Raw genomic sequence first — 24,188 nt, 5'->3', positions numbered from 1 at the left:
GTCTAATGAATGTGCTGCAATCACATCAAATAAGTTAGAAGAAATGGATTGGAGTAGGGATACAACTTTCAAAGATTTGGAGTCATACAAAACCTACAGTAGAGAGACAAAGGAGGTACGTGTAAATTCTGTGCAAGGTAACTGAAAGCAGGAAGGGAGTATTGGGTGAAGAGATAGAGAAACTCTTTGCTCATTCCACTGAGTAGCAAGAAGACAAAACCTGAAAGGACCAATGTAGTTACAGAGTGGAAGTGCAGCTTAGCCCAAGGCTTACAGGATCTGTTCACTGAATACAGAATCGGGAAACTGACTTTGGATAGAATTGAAGAATTGCAGTAGACCTGGCTTGAAGTTTGAGAATCAGATTATCAACTTTAAATAGGATTTACGTGAAGTCAAAGGAACTAGGACTTGATGTTTTATAGTTTGTGCCAGCCATGCTGATCTTTGGTGAGGCATTGGGGATTAGAAATCTGCACTCTGAATACTTGTTTCTGTGCTTTAGTTTACTGTCTTCCCACTACTAGCCAACATTTTCTAAATTCTAGCCTTAGGTCTTGATTGAAATTAGGGAAAAAGGGAATTAATTATTCATGTCTTGATCAAAAATACTGAGTGAAAGTAGCGGGTACGTTATTTAGGAACCTAGTAGGGATACTTGACCAGAAGTGGAATTAGCATCAGAAAAGAATACCTTACTGGGCCATTCCCTTATACCTTAGTTTAGCCACTTGCCTCTTTGTCCCTACAGTTTATAAATTGCAAAACTGAGATAAGCCCTACTTGGTATAGATAGAGAGAAAATTAATAAGGATAATTTTGCTTGATAGGGATAGAAAATTAATAAGGATAATTTTTTTATGGTAGTATTTCTAAATCATTAGAATTTCCCATGGAAAGACTTTGAACACCAAGTAGTGGTGATAGGAGTGTTTATGATTGTATTCTTAGCATTCTTTTCAAATGATAGAAAAGTGCTAACATTTTGTTACTTTCAGATTTACTTAACTTTGTCTTTTTTTTTTTTTAACAGGTCATCCTCATAGAATTTTTACCAAAGACACCGATTTTTCGACCAGATTAGCATTTGCTTTATTTATAGAGACTTCTCCAAGTATGTTGTCTTTCCAATGGTGCCTTGCTTGGTGCTCTCCTGGTGGTGACATAGCATTGGTTCTACAGAATCTTGTGGTGGTTTTTTTTAAATAACCGCATGTTCTAAGTGTGCATTTTTGTCAGACTTTGCAACAGTTATTTCATACAGATGTTAAACAATTAAGTTATTGTGCTTTTTCTGTTAATGTATTCTGATTTTCAAAGATTACTTTTTTGTATTATCAAAAAAATACATTTGAACATAGCCTAAAAGTGACCAGGCTTTTTTTATTTTTTAACCCAAGTTTCATGATCCCTTCATTGTAAATTCCTTTAACATAAATGTACTTTCTCTGATTCTTTGTGTATCATTCCCAGTGGACATACTTTATTTTGTATTCTTTACTTCTTAATTTAATCAAGCTATCCCTTTTGAAATAGTGAATTTTCCGTGTTAGTCTTTTTGGGACTTAAATCCCCATTCCCCAAGTCCAGCTCCCAATCCTTACCCCTATTCTGAGTAGGAATATCTGTGTTCATTCATGGATAAATCATATCAAATAGTTCTGAAAATATTCTACCTTCAATGTTGTTAAAACAAACATTGAATTATTTGTCTAGAATAGGAGAATTGATTAAAGGTATGCATGCATCTAATGGTTACTAGAGCTCAGGATCACAGAAAACATAGTAGCATCACAACCTACATATATCTTTATTCAAGGTTATATCTTTAATGATGGCCTTACTTGGGTTACTTTTTATTGTTTACCAAATCATCAATACCAAGGTGCAGAAATATTAATTTTTATTAAGTATTTGTCTAAGGAACACATTTTCCATGACATCCTTTTTGCAGTTCTAGATTGGATAATGTTTAAAAGTCTTGAAAAATTCAGTAATGAAGACAAATACATGCCATTACCTAATCTCCAAAGGATATTCAAAATAGGGTATGTAAGACAATAGTGAGAACTTAAGGTATGGAGAAGATAACAGTTTTTTGTGTATGGGGTGGTTCTTTTAAAAATTTTGATCCATTAGAGCAACTTAATTTTCTGCACAATTGTTTTAAGAATTCTTTTTTTTCATGGGGATGTGACCTTTTCTCAAGTCAGTCCAGTTATATTCATTATATCATTTTTTTCTTTTGGTTGTACATACCTTCATGCATTTAAATTTTTTTAATTTTCAATGGTATATATGTAAGTTTTTGTTCTTTTTATAAGCCTGGAATTATACAAATTTTAATGTATGTTAAGAACTTGTTCCATACAGCTGTGGTATCGAGCAATAATGTGAATAATTTTGAAAAATATATACTCTGATTAATACTTTGTATTAAGAATTGGTACCACTACAAAATACCCTCCTCCTTGTATTAAATCTTTTAAATACCAGTTTCGTTAATTTATACATCTGTATTTTTTAAGTGTTCAGTGTATTTCTCCATAGTACTGTATTCTCTGAAATGGTTGGATATCATCTTATATTTGACATCAGGAACTGAATAGCTTATCATTTTTTTTCCTGAGAATTGTTTACCTTTGGTGCCCAAAATAATAGTGACAATTTTAAAAGAATGATTCCCTTTCTTCTGAAGAGCTCAAGTTGCAGAGTCCAATCATATGTTTCACCTCACTTAGCTTGTATCTAGGGTATGTTCTGCTGCCCTTTGAATAGTGCAATTAAAATGTTATGCTATTCAAAACAACACTGTAATATTCCTTATTGGGTTTAGTGTAAAAGAATGTGTAGAGAATATTTTATCTTGCTTCAGGATGTAAAACCAGAGGAAAGGTAGGCTGGTTTTATAGTTAGATGATGCAATAGAATGCTCTTATCTCTAAATGTGGTGCTTTATCTTGCATGTATAGATGTGTCTCCCTGGCTTTCTTAGTTAAAAAGAGCTGAACCAGGTTATGGAAAGATACATATTTTTCTTTCTACCTTTAATCTTTCTTTTAATCAGGCCTCAGAAAGATGTAGGTATTTTAAAAATATATTTTTAATAGAATCGACATTTTTAATGTCAAGAGAGTAGGAAACTTACTTGGTAATGTTGAGTATAGTGTCCTTTCTAATTCTTTTTTTAATTAAATGGAGAAGTGTGTCATTTGCTTAAAGAGATTCTCTGGGAATGTGCACTCTTAGACTTTCAATGTGTATCTGGAAAAGAACCATGAATGCTTAATATGCCGGCACTACCATGAGCCAATTATGCCTTGAGCAGTTAGGTTTTCGTGCTTTGGTTTTCATTAGTGTCCCCCAGTGTAACTGGGTTACTCTTTTTTTGCAGACTATCAATTTGAGTGGCCATGTTCCTGGAAATTGCAAATGTCAAAGATGCCTTTAGGTATAGGTCGCTCTGAAGGAAATACTTAAAATGACGATTATTCTATAGCCCCCATCAGTTTTGAGCCATATTATTATTTTTATGCTGACAATGTGAGGTATTTGTAAAAACCTCAATGAATGTGTAGATTTTTACATAAGCTTAGTGAATCATTTGCATATCATTTGTGGTTTTGGAAATAATTCACCATTCTTGTATAGAAAGACACATTTGGTGGTGTTTAAATGTGGAATAGAACCATGTTACAGTATGGTTTGTTATTCCAATGACTTGGCTGTTGTGTTGGTAAAATTATGTCAAACTCAGCTATGCAAGTTATGATTCACTTATTAGTAAAAACCAAAGCCAGTCTGAGGTGATATGATTAACTTATAAGACAAATGTCAGTTCCTCTTCCTAACCCCCAAATTATACTCTTAAGTTACTTTGCCTATGTAGAAAATGGTCATTGCATTAATGTGTTGGTACTTTAGGAAATCTAGTACTGACTGCTATTATTCTTTTAGACAAAACTTAAGTTTATATTGTAAAATAGTGATACCCTCAAAGCCAGTACGTAATAACCAGAGGCTTCCTTTTTTTCATTAGCTAACCATATAACTGAAAAACTGTAGTTCAGGAAGTCCTAGATGATACTAAAGGTTTTGTTAATAGTGTAATTTGTAGAGTTTTTCAGATTGTTTCTGTAAATATAACTGGTCAATCCCATTATATCTTGATGACCTTAAGGCAGAATTGCAAAGTTTGTTTTTGGTGCCCCTCCCACCTTCATTTCTGTACCCTTTTTCTCTCCTGGCAGCCTTTCCTTCTCTATCACTGGATATCTAGACCTCCCATACTCTTTAGTATGAGACAACCTACCTCCTTTAAGCCTGCCTTTCCTTTCCTTGAAGTACACAAATTATCTCTTCTTCCTTTCCTGTTTTCTTAAAGCAAAACTCACAGTTTCCTGCTTCTTAACTGCATATTAAACAGTCTGATTATTGCAGGGGGTATAGAGAGAATCACTGATAAGTTCAGCTTTTTCTGGGGATATTTGCAGTTTTAGAAGAGAAGCTTATTAGCCCAAATGACTTGCTTATTTATTTGTATTAATGAGAGGATATCACTCTGGCCTCATCTCTGTTGCCACCAACTGTAGCTCTAAGATTAGCTTTCTAAGCCCTCATGCCTAGCACCCTGTTCAAAGCATGTACTCAGTCATTATTTTGTACATAAATAGAACCTAGTGTTCTCTTCCTTTCTAAGATTACTGCCACCCTCTGACCCCCAAGCTGTTCTGCAACCTTTTAATTATTTTATATTCCCCCTAGAAGCTGTTTTCTTGAACAATACATTTGTTCTTATCAAGAAAACATAAAAAAAAAGTCCTTCCATGGGGAACAAAAGAAAAGAAAATGGACAAACTAGAACTGTGGTGCTCCAGTCTTTTGCCCTGTTTCATGATAAGAGGCACAGGTGCTGTCTCAGGAGACTTTAGGAGGAGAGGCTGAATCCAGGACAGGTCCTAGCTAAAGTTCTAGAATAGATCATTTTTCCCCCTATCACACATCAGAACCACTTCCTTTTAGGTGCTTTTCTCCCATCTGCTAGCAACTCAGTATTTTGTTAAAGGTTTTAATTTTTATGTTTTGAGTCTTGATATATTTATGAAGATTATTTGAGATTACAAATTCTTTATTATTGTTTCTGTTTCCCAACTTCCCATATACTTAATGCCTATGAAGCTGCATATTTTTCAGACATGCATCCTGCAGTGAAATGTGAGGTGGTTCAACCCTCTCTCTGGAAGTATTAAGAGTTACTATTATATCCTCTTTCTGGAACATAGAAAGGTGTTATGTGGTTTAGGTTAGAAAATTATCAGTCAGAAGTTTCAAAATTTCTTGATCATAGAAGAGTAGATAGATTCTACAGAATAGAAAATCACCTCAAAATTATTTAGGCTAACCACACACTGGAATTCAGGAGTTGACATGTTTCTTCTGCTAATTTTCTGTGAGACCAGGTTACTTGGTCTCAGCTAGTTTCTTCATCTGCACAACTGGATTTGACTATCTACCTCATAGTATTGTATGAAGCAGTATTTTATAGCTATTTGTTAAAATTCTACATGAATCTAACCTAATTGATGTCTAAGAGTAATGTTTGAGTAGTAGTAGTTGACATTTTTGCCTTGTCAGCACGGACCTCAGTGGATTCTCTAGTAGTTAAAGGTTTTAAGTTTACATCTGCATTTTCAGAATTGCGTATACTTGCTGTATGTGGCTGGAATATTATTCTGTTATAGGAAATCATTATGTATAATACTTGAAGAAAAGTCCTTTACATACACAGATGTAGTCGCCCTGCATAAGCATAGCTGAATAGAAAATTGAACTTAGAAGTGTGTAAGCAAGTCATTTAAGCTCAGGGTCTCAGTTTCTTCAATAAAATGAAGGGGTTGGGCCTTCTGATCTCTCCAAGGTCTCTTATCCTTAACATTCTTTGACTTATGATACAAGATTCCTTTGTGTCATGTTACATCTACTTAAAAATAAATTGCTTTGAAATTTAGAGTAGATAGCTTTCTTCTCTTTTTTAAAGAAAATAGAACGTGTTTGAGTCCTTGCTCTAACACTTATTAGTGTTCTAACTACTAGCAAATCACTTAATCTCTCAAACTCCACTTTCCTTATCTTGCACTATTTACCTCAGAGGATTGCTGTGAGGAAATTTATTTTTCCCTAAAACACTAAGTGTGAGTTATTGTTATTGTTTTTTTGAGTACAGTATTTCTTAGGCAAATACTGAATGATTAAGTAGGGGACAAGAGGCTATGCTTATAGAAAATAAGATACATCTCTTGCCTAGAAACAAAAAATTCAGATTAGTTTTCAATAGACACTGGTGCAGTCTACCGAAATGCTTTTCTCTGTTGCCATTTGTTGAATTTCAATTTATTGAAAAACTGCCTTTTCCCCAAAATTTTTTTTTTAAAATATTGCTGCCCCCATTCAATTTTTTACCATAGCTTTATTGTTTCAAACATGTTTGTCCAGATACAAAGTTTGACATGAAGGTGTGAGACGTTTTTATACTTTTTCATGGAAATTTATGCTTCAGAATTAAGACTTTCCTATTCCTTAGTAACATCCCATTTAATCAGGCAATCTCAGCTATCCTATGGCATCTTCATGAACTTTTTACAGTTTGGGGTTGTTGGTTTTTTGTTAACTGTAGGCATTAAATTTCCTTTAAAGTTTCTCCTTTTTTTGACCTTGCGTGAAGTAAATGACATTAAATTCTTTCAGAATTAAGCATTGTAAAATTTGGCAATAGTGACAGTGGAAACAAGGCACTCATGATAATTGCCAGACAGGGGAAATAATTACATTCTTATATATGGGTTCTAACTCACAAAAGTTGAAGGCTATGCCATGGTCAATGGCTGTAGACAGATTAATATAATCTTATATGTATCACAAGAGAAATTTTAAAAATTCAATCTAAAATAGGGATTTTGTCTACTAAGTTACTCTTTGAGATGTTTATGGTTAGTGTGTCAAATAAAGCATGTTTTCATTTGTCTTGTTAAATTTGAACTTAAGTTAGCTCTACAGTGATGACTAGGCAATGGGTTTCAGGAATTTGCACATATATACAAATAAAACTTTGGGGGTAGTTGGCAAACACAGTACTTCATTGTTCAGAAACTACTGATGATCCATGAGAAATTAAAAAATGAAATGCTAGATCTCTATTCCATGTGGCCATCAAAGAATATAAAATCAGGTAAGTCAAGTAATATTTTGTATTCAAAATAAATAAAATTTTGAGCAAATGTTTTAAATTTAGTAGTTGATATTCTGTTCATTTCCATGACAGATATTTTTGCTTTTCTTTCATTATTAAGAAATTAGGAATCATATAAAATAAAAACATTTTCCTCTTAAGTTGTATAATGCTTTGGCAATGTTGGATCTAGGGATGATGAAGAGGTAGATAAGGACTTAGCTTGGTAATGTGGCTGTGGAAAGATATGTTTAAGGATAAGTCTATATTTTAATTGACTCACGTGTACAGGAAAATAATTGTCCTGATTAAAAAAATAGTCAAAATATTCATTATATTAAGTTTTCGCTTGCTGAATTTTTCTAGTAAACAAATTAACACACCTTAATTTAAACACAAGGTGATTTTTTTTAGATGATTTGTGCAACTAAGATTATTATTCAACACAAATCTAAAATGTGGACTGGTGGATTCATTGCCAATTTGTCTCTATAGATCCATAGTATTGCATAAAATCCTTTTAAATCAGTTTGAGTGGAGATGAGGGAGGAAGCTTGGGACTAAGGGAGCAATTACTTAAAGGAAATTGACCAAACTAGCAGTTTATTTAACTGGATTAAATAAAGAGCGTTTCATAATGTATAAATGTATATTTGTCTTTTCTTTATACAATGACCAGGAATAAATTTTCCAGACCAATAAGTTAGCTTTATTAGTACATACTTAGGTGTTTGGATTAAAGCTTAGATTTTTTTATTTGTCCTTTAAAGAAAAATACACTTGTCTTTAATAAATTTCTCATGATTGGGAAAAGATTTAGATATAAAACCTGATTTCATTACTGTAATCTTTTTCTCCAGAAACCTTTTTACAGTGTCTACCATTTTAAAAGGTAAATTGTTGTCCTAGTTTTTCAGTTCTTGTATTTAAAGTGTAACATTGAATTTAGAAGGCAGAAATAAATTTTTAGCATTTTTAGATATGTAAATAAGCGTGTGTGTGTGTGTGTGTGTACACACAAAGAGAGAATTCAGATAGGATTTTTTTTGTTATCCTTAACTACTCTGGGATTGAAAAACTTCAAACTTTTAAAAAGGAGAGCTTAATTGTATGTATTACAACTAATAAAATAATTATGAATCATTTCACTCAGAATTAATCTTTTACATAGTTGGTAGAAATGCTTTTCTTTTGAATGTTTGCTGTTAATAGCATTACTTGAATTCTACCTCAGTTATGAAGTGATACAGCCATTTGGACAAGTCATTCAAATACTCTTACTTAGTGGAGGAAATACATATAATTCCTAGATTACTGTGACTTTTTTGTGTTTGTATCAGGATCACTATTATCAGTATCACTATTGTCAATGTTGAATAGCTAACATCCTTAGATCTAGCCCTAAAATATATCTAGTGATTTTGGTACCTATTAGGTGATATAGCCCAAGCAACCTTCTAACGTTTTATATATTGTATGTGAGGTGCATATTTCTTGAAACTTGATTACTCTTTACTAAAGAAATCTTAAACAAAAACAAAACAAAAAAAAAACCCAACCCTCCTAGAAGCTCCTGTGAAGCATGCAGGGTCTTATAATTTCAGTTTGCAAAGTGGTATGATACAATGTTGCTGAGCAGAAAAGCACACGAAAGATTTAATGTAGCCAATTGTGTACTTTTGAAAAAAAGAGTAACTGTTCCCTGTGAGTTAATTTTGGATTTTTTCAAAATCTCTCTTTTAGGCTTTGTACAGGATTCTTCCAGACAAATGCGTATTCCATGTGGGCCACTGTTCTGCTAAATGCTCTCAGTTCTCCTTTTGCAATCAAGATTATGTTGCTAAGGAGATTTTGCTTTTATTGGTGCCATTGATTTGTGTTAATACGTTTTGAATACCTCTTGGTATTCTTCCTTAGACAAGGCCAAAAGAAAAACTTCCCCGAGTTTCCCAATTTACATCACAAATGGAGCGGTGGTGTAATGAAGCCGATATAAAGTGGGCAGTTGAAAGGGAACTAAAGAAGGGCACTCAAGTGAGAAATGAAGAAATGTGCCGAGTGCAGTCTGTGGCTGCCTTCGGTCCAGCTGCAGGAACTGGCTCAAGCCAGAGGCAGAGGGAGAGCGAGCACCTCCCACTTGAAAGACCACCCACTTTCTGTAGCCTTGCTTGGCACTCCATAGATTACCTCATTGACTAACATAGGCCATTACAAAGCGAGAAACTCCTGAAGCAAGAAGAAATGGTTGTTACCACTTACCAAGCTCTTTGGCTTACTTCACCCAGAGCATGGCTAAGATCACATTTTGGATACCAGGTGATCTCCAGCTATTTTAAGGGGAACCTCAAGGATGATGGATCAGGACAGGCCATAGGGCTTTAGATTCCTGGTCTCCTTTGTGGGCAGGACAACTGGAAGTGTACACGATTTTAGCTAGCAGCACTTTTTTCTGACGGCCTCAGAATATTTAGATCAATATTGTTAGTGGGCCCAGAGCCTAAGAAGGAATTTGTATAACTTATCAGGTGACTTGCTTGCTGTTACTAAGGGCTGTGCTGAAGAGCTTACGTAGGGTTAGAAGAGCTGAGTACTTCATGTTCTTACTCCTTCAGGAGCTTCCATTCAAGGATGACTTGACCACATCCCAGGGGGACATGACCTCACATACTCTATTATGTTATGCCCTGATGTCACTAAGATTTAGGGGGTGTTGCTTTTTTTTAAAGTTGCATAGACTTGACACATTCTTTGAGGAAAATAGTTGCTAAAAAAACAAAGTTTAAAGGAAATTCAGAATTAAATACAATATGGAAAGTCAACTTTTTACAAAAAAAATACAGCTGCATATGTGTCAAGTTGTATGATAAAAACTTGAAAAGTGAAAATTAGGTAGAAAATTGATTCAGCAAAATAATTGCAAATTTAAACCATAAGTGTAATGTTAAGCTGAACAAGAAATATATTCTGCAGAGGCATTCTGATGTCATTGGGAAGTAATGTAAAGTAATGTAATTTATGGAAAGCGTGATAGGGGAAAGGAAGATCTTGGTTTCTTCTATCAACAGTATCTTTTCAAAAGATTTTTTTAAACTAAGGTTTTGCATCTAAAGTTTTAGAAATTGTAAAAGCAACAAGAAAATACAGAGATTGTAGTCAATCAAGTGTTGTATTTCCAGTGGTGAGAATCCAGCTCTTTAGACAGTAAAGGTCTTGGTGTATTCTCCTAAGCTCATGACCAGTTTTGTTATTGCTTGACAAACATGGTTCTGTTTTCAGAAACACTTTCAGTGAATGAATTTCAGCTTCATTGAAGAGTGAAATTAAAAATTATGGAAATTTTTATTTTAAAACTTTACTCTTTTACCTATGTTTACCCCATTTTCCCATAATATTCCTAGGCATTAAGTTAGTGAGGAAAAAAATATATGAACATTTCTTCCAAGTTGGAATTCACTTGAGTGGGACTGGAACTTAAAGCTTACTGTTTATTAAGGTAATGTGAGACCATGGTTCAAATGGTGTTTGCTGTGCTTGTATATTAAGGAGAATAGAGTATGAAATGAAAAAATTTGATCTCTAATCTGTTTTCTTTTTAGGTTTTGACAGATGTGTATCTGATAACACTAGAGAAATTACCATCAACTAAGAAAAGAGTGTCTTTAAAGCAGTGTATTTTTCCACCAACCCACAGTTGTAGTTATGCTGAAATGACAGATGCAAGCATTGGACTTTTGTCTGGATGATGAGTAATATTGATAGAGAGAACCCATGGAATATCTGTGAATAAAGCATCACATCATGAAGAGGTGTTTCAGAATAAAGTAACTACTTTGCCCATCTCTTTTTATTTATGTGAATATGTGGTCTCTGAAGGAAGATTATCAAGCTTCAGCCTTTTTCAGAATAAGAAGGAATCATGTGTCCACTTAGCTCATTGCCATTATACATATTATACAGAGTAGCTGCACAACAAATTGACAAATGAAGTAAGGAATTAAGATTATGTAAACATTTGAAATATGTGAGCACATTGCCTAATAAACAACTCTGGCATTTAATGTCCATCACATCCTAGTCACTTTCTAAATACTTAGCTTTATATGTTATTCCTCTGGCCATACTACTATCCAGCTAAACTGTCTTTCTTAGAGTTCTTCAAATGTGACATTTTGTCTCCCACCTATACCTTTGCACTGGATACCTTTCATACCTAGAATGTGCTCTGTCCTGACCTGGTTTTTAGAATCCCTAGCTTCCATCAAGATCAGCTGGAGGGTCACCTTATACACAAGTAAAACTCCAAGGGTGCCTCAGGTTTTGGTTGATGAGTACTTGGGAGTCTCCCTCCTTACCCATGTTGTATCTCAATTCCTCAGGGTAAAGAATAAAACTATGCCATGAACCAAAAGTGTTTGAGAACTACCGTTCTCTGCGAAGCTTTCCCAAACCCAACTGCTAGAGCATTTCCCCTCTCATTATCTCGTCTGGTTTTTTTTGTTTTATTTTTTTTATCTTTCTGTATACATATACATGTTTTCTCCATCTGTTAGGTTGCACAGCCTTTGAAGGCAAGGGTTTTTGCTTGTTTTTTAAACTTCTTGTCTTTGAATTCCCAGCACTTAGCCTAGTGTTTGGCACTTAGCCTCTTAATAAATACTTGTTGATTTGGGTTGGTATTTACTTCTTGTTAAGGAAAAAATGAGTGGGCAAGTTCTTTCATGCCCAGAAAGCCCAAAAACATAGAAGAATTTTCCTGAATCACCCAAGTTTGAGTTCAACTGGAATGTCAGTTCTAAATCTCCAGCATCTTAATACCGTTTTTTCTTAGAACCAGTGACAGAATTAGAAGCTGATCTATGTCCATCATGTATTCTTCCATTTATTGTTTTAGAATAAGGATTGTCTTTGTGAAAGTACTTTGGAAAGTTTTTTTTAATGTGTAGCTATCATCAACACATCAATAGTGCATCATTAATAACCAACATTGCTATTAATTATTGTAATTGCATGGTGAGAGTAAGAGATAACTGTTGGACAGTTCATGTGCTCTACTGCCATCCATGTGCTGTCAGAAGAAAGGCCTCCAGAGGAGGAGTAGACCCCTCCGTGGTGAACTTATGGACAGATGTGGATGGTGGGCACTGATGATTTTGTAGTCTGTGTTACTGAAAGAAACATCCACATTACTGAGTCATTTGAATAATTTTACTGTAACAGGAAAGAACTAAGGGGGGAAAATCCCATTTTTCTTTTGTCAGTACAGGGTACCTCTCCATTGTCAACATTAGTTCTAAAAAAGAATTATTTGTTAAGAAAAAAATCAATTGAAAGAGATTTAGTTTAGTCCCCCAATTTTTACAAATAAAAGTATTGCAGTCCAGAGAGGATGACTTACTAGCACAATCTCATACAGCTCATTTGTAGTAGAACAAAGACTGGAAGCTAGATCTGATTTCTCAAATAAAGCTCAGGTGTTGAGGAAAGGTCCTATGCCTTCTTTTTGGCAAAATTTTCATTATATTAAAAACAGGCAAATTGGCTTAATAATGGGAAACTTCATATGCTTAGTGTATTTAAAATAAAATTCTGTAGGACAAAAAACCTTGAGAGATGAAATTTCAACACATACACCCCCACCCCCCCAACTCATCCAGTTCAAATTCTTATGACAGTCTTTTAATTACTGCGCACCCATGCCCTCAGCTTTCCTGGGAGTGCTTATTAAACCAATGTGAAAACATTTAGAATGGCTGGCAGCCTACCAGACCTTGAGTTAAACATTCTTGGGGCTGGCTAGACTGCTTAGTAGCTAACTTCACATTAGATTAAACACATTCTGTACATGCTGAATAGCCCTAAGAGCTCATTTTTATACTAAAAATGCATGGGATGTGCTGAGGTTTCTAACATAAAATTTTTTTTTGCTTTGCTGTCATTTGTGATGTCAAAATGCATAATCTTTGGTTGAACTTTATGTCTTTTATGTCTTTTGTGGAAATAGTTAAGAGAATTGGTAGAGGGAGGATTAGGAAATGGTGAGGAAAAGAAAGCTATGATAGTGCAAGTTTTTAAAGACTCCTTTGATCAGATGCAGTCTAAAGATAAATGCTCATGAGTTTTGACCTGAAGAAAAATTCCATTTCATTAGCATTTTAAAATATGAAGATTCACAAATATAAACTTTGATTTTTTAATGGTGTCAGTTTGTATTTTTCAGAATACTTTTGTAATGTGAGATAAATTCTGCAAGTATTGGCTTCATTGCTTTCATCTTTTTGCATTAGATTTCTTTAAATTTTCAAGTGCTGACAAATTAGTAACAAGAAATCCTGCAGAACTGATCTTCATTATCTCTGAATAATCTACATATGTAAATGTTACCTAATACTGTCTTATATAAAACATGATTAAATTTTTTTTAATAATGAGATGTGCCTTGAAATTCATTGCTCAGTCATACAGGAAGCTTATTCTCCATTGATTTGTCATTCTCATTTTGGGGCCCTCCAGAACAGAAATGGGTAATTGTGATAATCTGAGTGGCAGTGCATAGTTGAAGTCCTTGACTCTGAGGATTATTTGGAGAGATTAGGATAAATGAGGTCATGTGACTATTTACTCCATTATGTCACTAATTTCACATATATTCTCTTTTCCAAGCACCAATTAGAAAGCACTATGAAGGCGCACACTGAATTTTGGAGTGTGTTGTTTTCTATAGGTTGTAGCCATGATAAAATAAAAGATTAGGGTAATAGTGACTGTTGTAATGAATGGAAATGAGGGCCAAGTGTTGTGTATTCTAGGAGAAGTGGGCTTCTTATTGGGCTTGGGCTGTCTGTTGAAGGTGATTGGCAAGCTGGTGCCTCTGAAATGGCAGGCAAACCCCCCAGTTCCTAGTCATTGGCATCACAACTAATGGCATTTGGGCTTCATGCCACAATTGAGTAAAATACTGTTTGAAAGTAAAGTAATGCATTCCCATGTAATGTGAATTAATGCTTCAAAGACACCATTAGGCTCTTGGAAAACAGGAAGTTAGTTTACATCCATGCTTAACATATTACTTCTAGAAACTGTGTTAATGACAGGCAAACCTTTTGATCAGGAGCTTTTATGTAATATCTTGTAACAGAAGGGATTGTGCAAAAGTAGAAATGATGCCACTAGTATAAGCAGCAATACAAATTCCTCTAATGAACTGCTTTTGTAAGTCAAGAATGCATTTGAGAGGGCCAAGGGGACCAATTCCTCCGTCTTAAAATAACATGTAGAATCGAGGACCTGGACCTTATTTCTGTGTTTGTTTTGATAAGTAAATTCTTTTACCTTCTTTTCAATAGAAGGTAGCTTAAGGCTTACAGATTTTGACTTAAGACTGTGCTAAACACATTTACTCAAGATTTACACCCAATCCTACAGAAATAAAGTATCTAATGCTATACAAGTGGGAGGACATTTACTATTTCAACAAGCACTAATCTGTTGACACGGAATTATCTTAGACATCACTTCTCAGTACAAAAGACAAATTCAAAATCTTTTATTTCCTACTCATAGTAGGAATTTCAAGGTTCACCACTTGAAACAGGCATTTTTGCTTGTCCCAGTTTTAATTCTTAGTTTTAAAATGGTTGAACAACAACAAAAAATCTTTCATTATAAATGAGAAAACTACTCAAGATAAATTTTAATCCAGAAAATTGACTTTAAAAGTTGGCTTTTTGTTTATCTCTGTTTTACATCTTTGTCCATTAAGTTGAAGATATTTGCCTCCTAAAGAACATGTATGATTGGAGAATGATTGAATTTCTTCTGTTAGCAATAACTTTTAATTTTTTTTTTATATAATCACAATTTCCTTAGGAACTCTTAAGAGCACATTGTTTTGTTACAGTGTAATTTCTCTTGTTTTTTTGCTTTTTTTATAGAAGTTTCATTATATCAAGGCTCTAGATGTACATAAGGCATTCTATCCCCATACTCTTTAAAATTTAGCTTATTGAAAGAAGAAAATACAATCTTTTTTTAAAAATATGTTTTTCTGGGGGCGGAGCCAAGATGGCGGAGCAGAAAGACGCACATACACATAGCTCTGAACCCACAACCCATAGAATGGCTACAGGGAAGTAACTCACGGCGAATTCCGCACCCAGAGGCCACGGAACATTGGTGCGAGGGAGATTTCTGTTCCAGAGAGACCTGCAAACCTCTCGCGGGGGGGTCCTTCACGCTGCAGACTGGGCGCCGGGACTGGGAGCTGAGTGCAGCCCTGCCGCGGCCGCGGCACCGAGAGGAAAAGATCCGAGCAGGCTTCACAGACAGGATCTCCAGCGGCCACGCGGGTCCCTCCACCCACAGAGGGATCTGCAAACCTCTCGCAAAAGGTCCGTCGCGCTGCAGACACAAAGCCCAGCCCAGACCTGCTGCGGCCACGGCTGCGGCACCGAGAGAAACAGATCCGAGCAGGCTTCAGGGATGGGATCTCCAGCGGCCGCACAAGTCCCTCCACCCACAGGTGACAGGGGTGGGTGAGAGAGTCTCTTTGGCGGGTCGAGAGGGGAGTGGGGTGCCCCCATAATTCAGGCCCCCCCCGGGAGGTAGAAGCTGAGAGGCAGCTGCAGACAGGGGCTCCCCAAGCGGGCGGGAGCCTGAATCCATTGCGGAAGGTCTGTGCATAAACCCCCTGAGGGAACTGAGCCTGAGAGGTGGCCCTGCCCCGACCTCAGCACCAGAACATAATCTCATACTGAATAGCAGCCCTGCCCCCGCCAAAAGCCCTGAGGCTGGAAGCAGCATTTGAATCTCAGACCACAAACACGGGCTGGGAGGATCAGGAGGTGAGGTGGGTGTGAGGTAAATATTCAGAGGTCAAGTCACTGGCTGGGAAAATGCCCAGAAAAGGGAAAAGAAATAAGACTATAGAAGGTTACTTTCTTGGCGAACAGGCATTTCCTCCCTTCCTTTCTGATGAGGAAGAACAATGCTTACCATCAGGCAAAGACACAGAAATCAAGGCTTCTGTGTCCCAGCCCACCCAATGGGCTCAGGCCATGGAAGAGCTCAAAAAGAATTTTGAAAATCAAGTTAGAGAGGTGGAGGAAAAGCTGGGAAGAGAAATGAGAGACATGAAGTCAAAGCATGAACAGCAGATCAGCTCCCTGCTAAGGGAGACCCAAAAAAATGTTGAAGAAATTAACACCTTGAAAACTAGCCTAACTCAATTGGCAAAAGAGGTTCAAAAAGCCAATGAGGAGAAGAATGCTTTCAAAAGCAGAATTAGCCAAATGGAAAAGGAGATTCAAAAGCTCACTGAAGAAAATAGTTCTTTCAAAATTAGAATGGCACAGATGGAGGCTAATGACTTTATGCAAAACCAAGAAATCACAGAACAAAGAGAGAAGCATGGAAAAATGGAAGATAATGTGAAATATCTCATTGGAAAAACAACAGACCTGGAAAATAGATCCAGGAGAGACAATTTAAAAATTATGGGACTACCTGAAAGCCATGATCAAAAGAAGAGCCTAGACATCATCTTTCATGAAATTATCAAGGAAAACTGCCCTGAGATTCTAGAACCAGAGGGCAAAATAAATATTCAAGGAATCCACAGAACACCGCATGAAAGAGATCCAAAAAGAGAAACTCCTAGGAACATTGTGGCCAAATTCCAGAGTTCCCAGGTCAAGGAGAAAATACTGCAGGCAGCTAGAAAGAAACAATTCAAGTATTGTGGAAATACAATCAGGATAACACAAGATCTAGCAGCCTCTACATTAAGGGATCGAAGGGAATGGAATAGGATATTCCAGAAGTCAAAGGAACTAGGACTAAAACCAAGAATCACCTACCCAGCAAAACTGACTATAATACTTCAGGGGAAAAAATGGTCTTTCAATGAAATAGAGGATTTTCAAGTATTCTTGATGAAAAGACCAGAGCTGAAAAGAAAATTTGACTTTCAAACACAAGAATGAAGAGAACCATGAAAAGGTGAACAGCAAAGTGAAGTCATAAGGGACTTACTAAAGCTGAACTGTTTACATTCCTACATGGAAAGACAATATTTGTAACTCTTGAAACATTTCAGTATCTGGGTACTGGGTGGGATTACACATGCACACACGCTCACATACATAGAGACAGAGTGCACAGAGTGAATTGAATAGGATGGGATCATATCTTTAAAACAAAATGAAATCAAGCAGTGAGAGAGAAATATATTGGGAAGAGAAAGGGAGAAATTGAATGGGGCAAATTATCTCTCATAAAAGAGGCAATCAAAAGACTCATTAGTGGAGGGATAAAGAGGGGAGGTGAGAGAAAAACATGAAGTCTACTCTCATCACATTCCACTAAAGAAAAGAATAAAGTGCACACTCATTTTGGTAGGAAAACCTATCTCACAATACAGGAAAGTGGGGGATAAGGGGACAAGCAGGGTGGGGGGGATGATAGAAGGGAGGGCATGAGGAGGAGAGTGCAATTCGAGGTCGACACTCATGGGGAGGGATAGGATCAAAAGAGAATAGAAGTAATGGGGGACAGGATAGGATGGAGGGAAATATAGTTAGTCCTATACAACACAACTATTATGGAAGTCATTTGCAAAACTACACAGATATGGCCTATATTGAATTGCTTGCCTTCCAAAGGGAAGGGGTGGGGAGGGAGGGAGGAAGAGAAGTTGGAACTCAAAGTGTTAGGATCAACTGTCGAGTAATGTTCTTGCCACTAGGAAATAAGAAAAACAGGTAAAGGGGTATAGAAAGCTATCTGCCCCTACAGGACAAAAGAGAAGATGGAGACAAGGGCAGAGAGGGATGATAGAAGAGAGAGCAGATTGATCATAGGGGCAATTAGAATGCTTGGTGTTTGGGGGGGAGGGGATAAAAGGGGAGAAAACTTGTAACCCAAAATTTTGTGAAAATGAATGTTAAAAGTTAAATAAATAAATTTAATAATAAAAAAAATACAAAAAAAATATGTTTTTCTTTTTACATCATCAATAGAGAATTCAGTCATGATGACTATTTTTATTTTTGTATTTATAAATAGACAATGTCTCATTGACTATTTGGGCCCAGAATCAAATAGAAAAGTGGGGTTGGATTACCTTTGGAAAATTATGCAGCACTTTAAAAAATTCCAAGCTACTCCTTTATCTACATGCCTATTTTTAAATATAAAATATTCTCCTGATGTTGAGAGATGGCTGTGAGCCAAGGAATACCATAATCTTCAAAGATTTAAAATTCTGTGTAATGGTAGCGGAAACATGTATGATATATGTATTTAGATTGTAGTGTGTAGTACTAGTGACAATGCACAAGATGCAGAGTAAAAGATACTATCAAGGAAATATCCGAAAAGGTGGTAAAGCATTAATGTAGTGGGAGTTTAAAAAAAAATAGATACAATTCAAGTACTTTGCTATCTACAAAATGTTTAAAACCTAGAGGAAATCTCTCATGATTGGATAATATTTTCTGGAAGATTTGTGAAAAGATAAGGACTCTTTTTCCTTTTCTGTCCATTCTCTTCACATTTGTACAACACTTTGAGATTTGCACTTCACAAAATTAGTCACTTCTAGAAACAACCTTGTGAGTTGTCATCACACTATTTTTTGTTTTCACACTAATTTAAACCTTCCCCTAACCCCATTCAGCCACTACAACAGCAACTCTTAGAGTTGAGCCCATCTGACCTTGTATACTACAATTCACAGCTATAGTCTTTACTTCTACTGAGAGGAAGAAACTACTTCTCCAATTTAAAAATTCAGAATATAGGTTCAAAGCCAGGGCACTCCTGACACAGAGCCCAGCACTGTTTGTGCTACAGTATACTGCCTTTCCAAGAATTTGGTATGGTTCTTCAAGGAATGCTGTAAATAGCAATTTATTTCCCTACTTCGTCCAGGTAAATAGTTCCATTGTTCAGCCACATCATTTTTTAAAAATAAGTTTAATTCATGACTTTTTGTTTTTATATATAAATTCTGGAACTACCTGCTTTCCCCACCCCATTTGAACATTGTTCTATTTTTTTTTAAAGCAATCCAACATTAATTTTTATGTGTTTGTGCTATGCTCTCTTGTGACTTAGTGTTCACAAGAAATTTTAGTTAGATGCATTTTTCCTATGTGTCCATATACATATACTTACTACTGTTATTTACAAAAAGTGAAAGGCCAGCATCAAGAAATGTGAAAATGGCAGCAGATTGGCCATATAGTATGAGTGCTGATGATGGTGACAAGCTAGAGTAAAATGTTTAGGGATTGCCACATGCTAGTGTCTGCAGGAGATGATTTTTGATGAAATCATCACATGAATGCAGCCCATTTAGTCTTCTGTTCTTAAAAAAAAGCTATATTTTGAACCACATATCTACTGACAATCTTTGAACTAAATTTAACCAGGTACACACTTGTCCCCCCCAACTAACTCCTCATTTTACTTTTTAAGGTTATATATTTTTTTAATTGGCAAAAATCAGGTTTTTATCTGTCTAATCCTCCTCCAACTGAGAATAAAAGAAAAACCTAATTATAAACATGTGTAGTCAAGTAAAAAAAATTATGCATTGGCCATGTCTTAAAAAAATGTCTCTGCACTCTGAGTCCTTTGCTTCTGTCAGGAGGCAGGTAGCCTGTCTCATCATTAGGTCTTTAGAATTGTGGCTGGTCATTATGCTGATCAAAGTCACTAATTCTTTCAGAATTGTTTGCCTTTACCATATTGCTGTCATTGTGTGAATTGTTCTGTTTCTGTTCACTGCATCAGTTCATATAAATCTTTCCAGATTTCTCTGAAACCATTCCCTTAATCATTTCTTACAGCACAATCATATTACAACACATTTGTACATACCATAACTTGTTCCACCATTCCCCATTTTAAGGACACCTCCTCAGATTGTCATTCTTTTCCTCCTCTAAATTAGCTGTAAATATCTTTGTACATCCTTAGAGTTTTACTTAGGATTAATCCCTCCCTTAATCTGTCCTCTAATTTTTCCTTGTCCTTTCTCCCCTTTCCTTCCTATTTCCCTGTTCAGCAAAATGAATTTTTGTACCCAGATATGTGTATGTTTATTCTTCACTTCTTTGAGCAGTTCAGGTGAGGGTGAGGTTTAAAATGCCAGCAACTCCCTCCCTCCTTCCCACTTCTCATTTGTAGAAATGTTTCCTTGCTCACCCTGATTATGTGAGATAATTTCCCCTAAACTTCCTTTCCTTTCCATATGCTCTCTCTGCCCCACCCCCAGCTCAGCATATTTCGCTTTCCCTCTCCATTCTTCTCTTAAAATCTTCAGACATAACAGAACCACTCCTGGGTGTTCTCTAACTAGACTCCTTTTCTTTTCCCTTTGAGGCATTGCTTGTAGATGTTTTCAAGTCATTGTCTTCTGTGTTTGTGTCTTAAGCTTTCCTATCACTATAGTAGTGGTTGATTTTTTGTTGGTTTTTAATTTTTTTTTTTTTTTGCTTATTCTACTCTGCTTCTTGATTTTAGAATTTATGTTAGTGTGGGATTCTACTCACTTCTATGGGGAACATCTGACGTGAGCTGCTGCTTTCATAGATCAGTCCGGGGGCTTTCAAGTTTTCAGTGCTTATAAAATGATATGATGGAGGGAGAAATCTGTTCACTGCCCTCCTGGTCTGAATCCTGCCCCAAGTTTGGTTCTGTTGCCTTGTGTATATTTTAATTGCAGTAAACCATTTCTGGACTCAGTCACTGTTAGCCACTGGGAGATTCTACAATTCAGAGTGACTGAACTGCTAACTCCACTTTGATGTTGGTCTCCTGCCCTGGTTTTTCCATTGCAAGTTGATGTTCTGGGCTAAAGGTCAATACTGAGACATCACTGTTCCTGAGCTCTGAGTCACATAGCTAAGATTCTGGAATTTGTTTAAGCTCAGTACTAAGCTACCACTCCTCCCTGAATCTGTGACCTTCAATTATGCAGTGGGTGACAGAGCTGCCAGATGATACCTGCTTCTGCCCCCACCAACACTAGTTTCGGGTTCTGTAGGATCTCTTTCTGTCATAGTGCTTCATAATCTGGTTCTTTATCTTGGTTCCCTTTCTGTCCCTGGGCACTGGAATGTTCCTGGTCCCACCACTGCTACTGCTGCCACCATGCTAAATTCCTGACCAGCCCACTTCAGTGTCTACAGACTTCTTCTTTTGTCTTCATGTGGTGCTCTGGCTTGGAAAGATGACTCACTTTTGAGTGACTTTATCTTGACTTTCCCAGTCAGAATTTGGTCTGGTACATTTTCTGTTATTGTGGAGGAGAGATGTTGGGAGAGCTGGACAAAAATGTTTCTTCTCACTCAAACATCTTGACTCCACCCCCCAGAAATTTTCATTCTTTTTTTCTTTTTTTAAAAATTTAACTTATTTTCATTTTTCAACGATAACTTCCATATCTCTTTTAAGAAGATTAAAAAACTGGAAAACCTTGAAAAAAACCTAAAATAGTAAGTAATATAAAATTTTAATATTGATAATTTTCAGAACATTGCAGTATCAGAAAAATGCTTGAGAATTCTATAATAAAAAAAACAAATGACATGGAAATTAAGGTTCAAGGAGAGAACCTAAGTGTCTTTGACATCCCAGAAAAGCATGAACAGTCAATCCATTAAACATTTATTAAGCATCAAGCATGTGTGAATCACCATGATAAAAACTGGTAAAATTAAACACCTTGAATATTTATGTATCAAAAAATCAAAATTATCTAAATATAAGACCCAGAGAGTAAAATGTCAAGCTATAAAAATTCATAGAATGTCATTGAAGAGTAAACCTAGTTTTAGTGCACCTAAGAAATGTGCTTGCCAAGCACCAAAATTTCTAGGTCAGAGAAAATAATTCAAACAGGAATCCTAAAATCATGTACCAAGAACTGAATTCAAAATTGTGTAAGGAATAAATAAAAATGTTGGATTGTGAGATACACTGAAATGTAAGTAAAATTATTCCCCAAGAATCCTTTGAAATGGACTTCTAATGGAATTGATTTCCAGGTAGTCCTTAAAAAAATAATTGCTGTATCTATAAAAAGAATTCAATCTGATTCTCTTCTAATTTTTAATATTACAAACTTTGGGCAACATTGATACTAATTTCAAAAGGCATAATTTAACTTTCTTTTAACCAATCATAACCACATTTTTTTGGTTATTTTACCTAGCTATTTTTACAGTGTGGGAATGTACAGTGTGGGAGACTCATTTGGGAGATTACTGAGGTTTTATATGATTTTGTATAAAATAAAGTTTATTGGTCTGCTTAAAAATGTATCAGATTCAATGTTATTATTCAGAATACTTTTGTCTTCTGAACCAAGGGCACCTTACTCTCCCTCACCATACATATTCAATCACTTGTCAATAACTGTCAATTCTACCTTAACACCCTCTGTTCTATCTGTCCCTTATATAGCCACCTCCCTGGTTCAGGCCCTAATCACCACATAGATGCCACAGTGATATTTTTCCAATACACAAACCTGACTACTCCAGTGACCCAGATAAAGAACATTACTAGAGAAGCATTGGCTGGCTGTCCTTCATGACTAGAATGCTCTCTCTGTGAATTTATGATTCTTTGAATGCTTGGCCTTTTATCTCAATCACCTCTTCAGGAAGTCTTTTCCTAGTCCCCCAACTGCTGATGCCTCTCCCCTCAAGGTTACCATGTGTGTATTGTGCATGTACTTGGTGTATACCTTTATGTACATCTATTGTCTTCTTTATGAGCATATAAACACCTTGAGTATAGGGTTTATTTTGTTTTCGTGTTTGTTTCTCCAGCTCTCAGCACAATGCCTGACATATAGCTTGTTGATTAATTCACATCAAAATATTGCTATAATGAGCAGACAGAAGTACTTAAGAATGGCCTTAGTCTGTATGTACTTGATCTTAACACATTGAGAGATATGGAAAATAAGGGGGACAGCTATAATAAGAATATCCATCAACCAATCAATCAACAAACATTTATTAATGCTTGTGTTGGGGACACAATGACAAAAATGACACAGACCTTTTCCCCAAGAAGCGTACATTCTGTTGGGAGAGATGTAGAAGTATCCCTAATGCACTTTCTTAGTAGGCACATTTGTCTCTATTTAAACCAAAGGTTTGCAAAGCACTTCACATTCATTACCCCATTTGATAAATCAATTGTAACAGTGATTGCCTTGGCCCTCATCACCAGAACGGTGGGTTTGTTACGTTTCATCCTTCCCTAAGTTTCTGCATTCTTAAAACCCTACCCACCTTCCAGATGTCATGGTCCTCTTTGAGATGAAGGACAAACAACAACCTGTGAGTAGTAAGAGCTGCCCCAGTGGGGACCCAACTGGCCAGTTCCAGTTGTAGAACTCAGCTCCTTCTTTCCATCTTCCTTTTAATTTCTCCTCTTTCCTCTTATCCTCTCCTCCTCTCTTCCCTCCTCCTCTCCTTACCTCACCTCACCTCTCCCTCTGTCCATAAAGGGTAATGTAAATTTTAATTGCTGAAACCTTAAATTTATACCTTGAAGCTATCTTGTGGTTTATGGGTTAGATTTCTTAAGGACCATGCTTTAGACCCCACCCAACTCCTACCTGGTCATTGTTTGGGCCTGGATGGCTCAGAGTGAATGTAAATAGCAACTGTTTCTATTTTGACTAGTAAATCCAAGGGTATTCTCCTCCCAGATTGATTTTTTTTTTTTTGATTAGGTAGAACAGGCCATTCTTTGCTCTATTTCTTACCTACCCTTAATCACTGAGTGGGCATTGCCTCAGTGAAACTGAGGCCTGAGAAAGATCTTAGCTTAAAAAGGCCAATGTTTTCTACTGTATCCAGGGCCATCTCCAGTCATCAGAAAGTGAGGCTGGTGACTTTGCATAGCCCTCCCTCACTTAAATCATATTCACTTGCAA

At 36.2% G+C, this 24,188-nt stretch overlaps 1 protein-coding gene across 1 annotated transcript in view; it reads left to right on the top strand.

Moving 5' to 3' along the window:
- Positions 1-2,809, top strand: part of CHIC2 (cysteine rich hydrophobic domain 2) — a 41,800-nt gene extending 38,991 nt beyond the window's left edge. Inside the window, exon 6 of the mRNA XM_072620786.1 lies at positions 1,034-2,809. Within this exon, the coding sequence (XP_072476887.1) occupies positions 1,034-1,084 (51 nt within the window). The 3' untranslated portion in view covers positions 1,085-2,809. The remainder of the gene's footprint in view (positions 1-1,033) is intronic.
- Positions 2,810-24,188: the final 21,379 nt, after the last annotated feature.

The sequence above is a fragment of the Notamacropus eugenii genome, chromosome 6 (genome assembly GCF_028372415.1).
Source record: "Notamacropus eugenii isolate mMacEug1 chromosome 6, mMacEug1.pri_v2, whole genome shotgun sequence".
NCBI lineage: Eukaryota > Metazoa > Chordata > Mammalia > Diprotodontia > Macropodidae > Notamacropus > Notamacropus eugenii.
This window is presented reverse-complemented; position numbering and strand designations above follow the sequence as displayed.